At 41.0% G+C, this 6824-nt stretch overlaps 1 protein-coding gene across 4 annotated transcripts in view; it reads left to right on the top strand.

The window, feature by feature from the left end:
• The window catches only part of SEH1L (SEH1 like nucleoporin), a 151356-nt gene extending 145452 nt beyond the window's left edge, over positions 1-5904 (top strand). For 2 of the 4 annotated variants that reach the window (XM_085605858.1, XM_085605860.1), the window contains one exon: positions 5159-5904. In XM_085605858.1, coding sequence (XP_085461984.1) covers positions 5159-5345 — 187 coding nt within the window. In that variant the 3' untranslated portion in view covers positions 5346-5904. Of the gene's footprint in view, positions 1-3779 lie in introns of all 4 variants that reach the window. The other 2 variants (XM_085605861.1, XM_085605859.1) reach the window with 2 other exon arrangements.
• Positions 5905-6824: the final 920 nt, after the last annotated feature.

Raw genomic sequence — 6824 nt, forward strand, 5'->3', positions numbered from 1 at the left:
TTTTAGATCTATGGCCTTTGAATCACTACATACTATCAGAGCACTTCCATATGGTAACACTTAATCAGGTGCTTTCCATTTCTACAGCAAGGCGACTTCATGTCCGCACTAGACTTAAAGGATGTATACTTTTAGATCCCCATTCACCCAGCACATCGCAAATACCTCTGGCTTGTGATTGCAGGAAAACATTGCCAATTCAAAGTCCTTCCATTCGGACTCGCCACTGCACCTAGTGTGTTCACCAAATGCTTAGCAATGGTAGCAGCACATTTGCGCAGACAAAACATTCATGTCTTCCCATATCTAGTCGACTGGCTTATCAAAACCTATACACACCATATGTGGTGTCAACACACTAAGATTACCATAAACCTCCTACATCAACTGGGGTTCACTATCAAGGTTTAAAAGTTCCATCTTCAACCTTCACAGCTTCAGCTATATCTAGGGGCTATGCTCAACACTAAGTTAGGTTTAGCCTATCCATATGCAGCCAGAATTAAACATTTTCAAACACTCATACCACAATTTCAAGCCAATTAATACCTACTAGTCCAAATTTTCATGCATCTTTTGGGAATGATGGCATCATGCATCGCCATAGTCCCTCGTGGCAAACTAAACATGCATCCTCTACAAGAATGTTTGGCACGACAGTGGACTCAGTCACAGGGTCCACTGGATGATCTATTGTTGGTAGACAGCAACACTCATCACACTCTGCAGTGGTGGAACATGCAAAACTTGTTAAAAGGGTGGCAGTTCATCGACCCTGTTCCACAGGTTGTGCTAGCAGCAGAAGCATCCCTCACAGATTGGGGTGCTCTCCTACAAGATCTGACAGTTCATGGTCTCTGGGACACCAAACACAAGAATCTCCACATCAACTACCTAGAGCTTCAGGTTGTTCGCCTAGTGTTGGAAGCATTTCTACCTCAACTCATAGACCAAGTTTTCTTAGTCTGGGCAGACAATGACAGCCATGTACAAAAACAAGGGAAAGGGACACTACAGTTGTCATGCGCCTCTCAGACCATATGGCATTGGGCAATGCATCACAAAATCCATCTGTATGGGGAACATCTTCCGGGCACGGACAACGATTTTGCCATTCACCTCAGCAGGATGTAGTTAAAGTCCATGAGTGGGAACTCGACTCTTAAGTCCTCCTCCCATACTTTCACAAATGGGGGGTTTCTACAGATAGACCTCTGCAACCGTAGAGAACGCAAAAAGCCCAAACTTCGCCTCCAGTTTCTCACACCCTCTATCCAAAAGCAATGCGCTATGGATAAATTGATCAGGGATATTTGCATACACTTTACTGCCTCTCCCTCTTCTTCCATTTCTGGTACGGAGGCTCAGGCAAACGTATCTCACCCTCAGTTTGGTCGCTCCCACATGGGCTCATCAACCATGATTCACCACACTACTCAAACTTTCAGTAGTTGCACACGAGAAACTCCACCTCAACCCAGACATTCTCACTCAGAACCATGGCCAAATCATGCAAACCCAAAGAAGATAAACCTTTCGATTTGGTTCCTGAAATCATAGAATTCAGGCATCTAAATTTGCCACTGGGATATATGACTGTTCTTAAGGAATCACGTAAACCTACCACTAGAGCTTGTTATGCAGCCACATGGAAAAGATTTGTTTTTTACTGTTGTAACCAAAACATTGATCCACTCAATGCATCTGTGCAAAACGTTATTTGTTACCTCTTGCATTTACAGCGCTCTGGCCTTGCTTATACTTCCATACGTCTACATCTAGCAGCAGTGGCTGCCTATGTACATAACAGGCAACACTTACCTTTGTTCAAAGTGTTGGTTATTAAGGCTTTTATGGAGTCCAACCTACATCTGCTATGAATCTCAATATTGTTCTCACAAGACTTATGGGTCCACCCTTTGAACCATTACACAATTGCCCCCTCTAATTTCTAACTTGGAAGGTTGCTTTCTTAATTGCCATCACTTCACTAAGTCGTGTCAGTGAGCTCCAGGCACTAACTTTAGAAGGACCATTTCCCCAAATACATAGAGATAGGTTTGTTCTTCGTAGCAACCCAAAATTCTTTCCAAAGTTAGTGTCCCCTTTCCACATTAACCAATCAATTGAACTGCCTGTTTTCTTCCCTTAACCAGATTCTGTGGCAGAAAGAGCTCTTCATACAGTAGATGTCGAGCATTAATGTATTATATTGACAGTACAAAAGACTTTTGCAAAACAAAACAACTTTGTTGCTTTTTGCCCCATCGTAAAGAGAATCCCATTTCAAAATCTGACATTTCCAGCTGGATTGTTAAATGTACTCAAACAAGCTACATCAAAGCCAAACTAATGTCGTCTATACCCCCAGAGCACCTTCTACTCATAAAATGGGGGCATCCATGGCTTGCTTGGGCAACATCCCCATAGCTGACATTTGTAAAGCAGCTAAATGGTCAACACCACACTCTTTCACTAAGCACTACTGTGGGGATGTTCTAGCGTGCCAACAAGCTAATGTAGGACATGCAGTGCTACGTACACTTTCTCAAACACCTGCAGCCTCCCCTGGTTAACCACAGCTTTTGGAAGACTGCTATACAGTCTATGCAAAACATGTTTTTCTACAGCCACACATGCCTCGAACAGATTGTTACTTATCCTGTAAGCATCTGTTCTTGGCATGTAGTGCTGTAGATTCACAAGCGCCCACTCTCCACCCCTTACACCTTTCGCCGTTGCAGATATTATCTATACTTTCATATGCATGGACAACGTTTTACTAATACTTACCTATACTCCATACTCACCCTCTTGTGGGAAAACAATCTAAAAATGGTGTTGAAGCCCATGCGCACTATTATCAAGAGGAGGAGTCATTTTACCTCGTGAATCGAAAAACGTCTTTGAAGAAAAACAAATTGCACACATCCAGATTCAACTCTAGATGGCAGGAGTAAGCAAAACGTGAATCTACAGCACTACATGCCAAGAACAGATGCTTACAGAGTAAGTAACATAATCCTTTCATGATATTTTGGACTACCAATATATCGATATGAATACAAAAGGATTTCTAAATTGTTTAATTTGAAGGTTTGTTTCTATTACCCAGAACAGTGAAGGTCTTTTATGCATTATAAAATGAAACGTTCTGTTTTTTTTTGTTTGCAGACCAAAACATTTTCTTTTTCATTATAGAGCAGTTGTTGAATACTTTGTGCATAATTTGAGACATTTCATCATAGTTGAAGTGACAAGTACACCTAGTGTAGCCTAGCTGGACAGAGATTTATTTGTATATCCCTAACATGTATGACAAATCCGTAGTAGGTTGCTGGTGTGAGTGCTCTTATTTATGTTTTGCTTCCTAATACGTCGTTCCAAGGAGGCCATTTAAGAGCAGTGATGTATTTTCTGTGGTCATTTTGTTGTTTACCAGCAATTGTATTGCACACACTTACATTTCTTTTGGTTTTGGTCCTGCAACGCTTAAAAAATAACATGGCATGAAGTGAATGAGCCTTGATAATATGTATGATATCTTAAATACTACAGCTGATATCAAATGTTTTCTTCTTAAATGATAGAGTATGTGGGTGGCCTTAGAATGTTAAGGGGAAGGAGTTTACAGTCTAATTTATATATATTTTTTAAACGTAATCTTTTAATGAGTAAGTCAACTATTTAGCAGTGTAAAAATTGTATTGTTGACTACAACAATGTTGCTTAGATCGTGATGCATTTCCCTTCTCCGTTTGTATTATGTCCTTTAACAGAAAGCACAGCTGATACCAAGCTAACTGGAGTAACTTTGCTGTTTTGCTGCTTGTTGCATGCACAGGAATGGAAAGCAAGCTCCTTTATCCCCTTCCCAACGCCGTTTGACCTCTCCCAAGACACATCAGCAACCTGCTTACTACTAAACACAAATCACCTGTCTTTATTTTGTCAGTGCCCAGTATTCCTTTGTTTTGTACAAGACAGCGTGCAGTATTGAAGCCGCCAAACGAAAGGCAGCTCTCTGACGCACCTTCACCTCAACAGCTTCCGTTGTGTTTGTATGATTCGTCACAGCTAACAGAGCGAAAATGGGGTTGTCTTTTGTCGCAGCCATGGTGGGTGGGAAACAAAAGCATTTTTAGTAAGCTGCCTTTTTCCCCTTTTTTCAGTTTTTCTGTTTGCATTGTGTAGTACCGTATGCATATTTGGACTTTTATCATTTGTATTTGTAATAAACTTGTAGTATGTGTAATGATGATAGGGGATTTATATGCACACAGTTTTTCTCCTGTACATATTGAATTAAATAATGTGGTCAATGGTCCTGAAAATGATTGGTCTGTGCAAGACTGTATCCACCCACCTCCAGCCATGTGTCACTCTCTGAAGTACACTTCTGTCTTGTACACTCGCGTGGATATTGGGTGTTGGCAGAGTCTAGACATGGCTTTAGTAAAAATAAAGAGCCACAGAAAGTGAGCTGCTACATCCAGCATATTGAAATGAGAGTATAGGCTGTGCCGCCTAGGTTAGCAAACAACCATTTGACAGATCTGCAGGCCTTTGTACGATATTGCATAGTAGCATTTTCAAAACTGCAAAGTCCATGAGCATGTCTCAAATTGAAAGTGTTTCTCTAACCTCCCAGTAATTCAATGTGTTTTTATTTTCACAATTAACCAAGTTGTAAAACAGGTCGCCTTATGCCCTAGCATCTGAATTGACGTAATCGTCATTGGTTTGAAAAGTATTGCAAGGATCTTGTTTGTGTTCTACGTATCATTAAGCATGTGTTGTATAATGATGTAAATGAAGCACTAATGGCGTTTTCATTTTGTCATGATGGCCCAGCAGGACTACGGAGAGCTGCCGATGATTAATCTGTAAAAACCTTTGTTTTTAAATCTAGTATATGTTGCCATTTATTTTGCAGACAATGGTGCTTTTATTGACACTTTCTGCTTACACAATGACAACTTGGCTCCTGTTTCCAACTGGATCTTAATTTCTGCTTTTGTCTAGCATGAGGTTACTAAAGCTTTTTTTCCCTAGCATGTCTTTTCCCTCTTTTAGTTCTTGTAATATTTACTACTTCTCCTTTTCTTCTGTTTTTCTTTCCTTTTTGGTGTTTTTGTTCCTTTCTTGCTTGTTTCAGGTATTTCTTTCCCCCTCTGGATCCGCCACGGGCTGGATTGAGAGGGTCCAGTTATGCCCAGCTCCTTCCTCCTCTTCCTCCTTTGATAGAGCTCTCTTGCGATGCTGACTCTGCCAGCCTACAGTATCTCCGCAGACGATATACCCCTCGGCCGCTTAACCCTTTAACCGAGAATGAAGGGGATTAAAATATACTAAACCGATTTCACAGTACTTATCGAAGTGCTTCCTTTTCTGGCTGATAGCTTTCTTTGGGATTTTGAATACTTTCTTTGGGATTTTGAATACTTTGCCAGGGGCCATGTTGTGTTTGATGCAAACAAAACACTATCTAAAGTATGTAATATCCTGACAAGTGTGCTTAAAGGAACATCAACTGTTAACTCTGTTGGATGCAGACATAATAAAGAATAGATAAATCAAAAGTGCCTAACTAATAAAAATGTATGTATTTTGGAATTGATTGTGATTTTGTTTTTGTTTTCTTAGCACAAGATTGGCTAATATTTGGCTTAATATTTATGGAAATGCAGCTATATTTGAATGGAAGTAAGACATTTTGATAAATTAATTGTACCATCGATAAACGTTTGCCCATTTGTTGGGCTCAAATTATAAATGCTATTATAGGAAAAAAGTGAACCATTCCAGTGTATACTGCAGCACATTGTAATTTTAACAATGCATCCTGCTGCATAAAGTATTTAAGTTTCTAAAATGTGATTTAATAAACGTATCCATAAATAACCACCATGTCATAAAGTACTCATCTGTTTTTATTCTTCCATTTGACACTGTACTCTTTGCTTAAGATCATTGGGACCAAGAGATATTGACAGAAAAAGACTTAGTGGGGAAAGTAGAAAATGCACTCCATCATCTGATCCTCCAATTATTAGTGGGTTTTGTGATGCAGAGGTCATGCTCGTAGAGTATGGAAAGAAGGGAGCAAAACTAGCCCTGATCCTGTCGCGGATGTGATTGAAGCTGAAGCGTTCCTTTCTATGTCTCTCTTCTCTTGCCAAACTGAAACACATATCCTGCCATTTTCTCTTCTAGAACAAGCAAAAAGGCATGACCCAACCTGCTGTCACCGGTGTTTCTCGAATTGTACTCAAAAGAAGATGTTAGGAGTATAGGCCACTGAACCAGGGCCTGTCTTCCATCCTGACCTCTATTCACTGTACGACCACTGCAATCTGAAAGAGACAGTTATCGATTCCTTAGCTTTAGAATTACCCCCATGCGTCAGACTGTATCCGGAGAATTTTTACATCAGCAGTACCCCTGCTCGTCAGAAGGTGGCGTCAGTCAGCTCCACGTTAGTTGTTGGCGTCATGGTCTCTGGGATAATGTTGCGGTAGCTACTTAGACGCCGCCCTCGTGCGCTGATGGTCCTTTTTTCCCTCACCAGCCAGCACAGATCCAGAGAGAGCGGTACCTCCAGTCACTTTTTGACTGACTTTTTGATGACTTTTGTTGACACCGTTTTTGAGTCTTTGGACTCCTGGTGCATGTTAGGGATGCCCGGTTTCAAGGTTTGCGGTTCCTTCCGTAAACTGATGTCGGTGACTGATCCGCACCGTGTGTGCCTGTTTTGCCTGGAGCTTAACCACGACCCCAAGTCGTGCTCTGACTGCCGGACCATGAATCCGAAGTCTTTGCAG

This window comes from Triturus cristatus, chromosome 5_1 (genome assembly GCF_964204655.1).
Source record: "Triturus cristatus chromosome 5_1, aTriCri1.1, whole genome shotgun sequence".
NCBI classification, from domain to species: domain Eukaryota; kingdom Metazoa; phylum Chordata; class Amphibia; order Caudata; family Salamandridae; genus Triturus; species Triturus cristatus.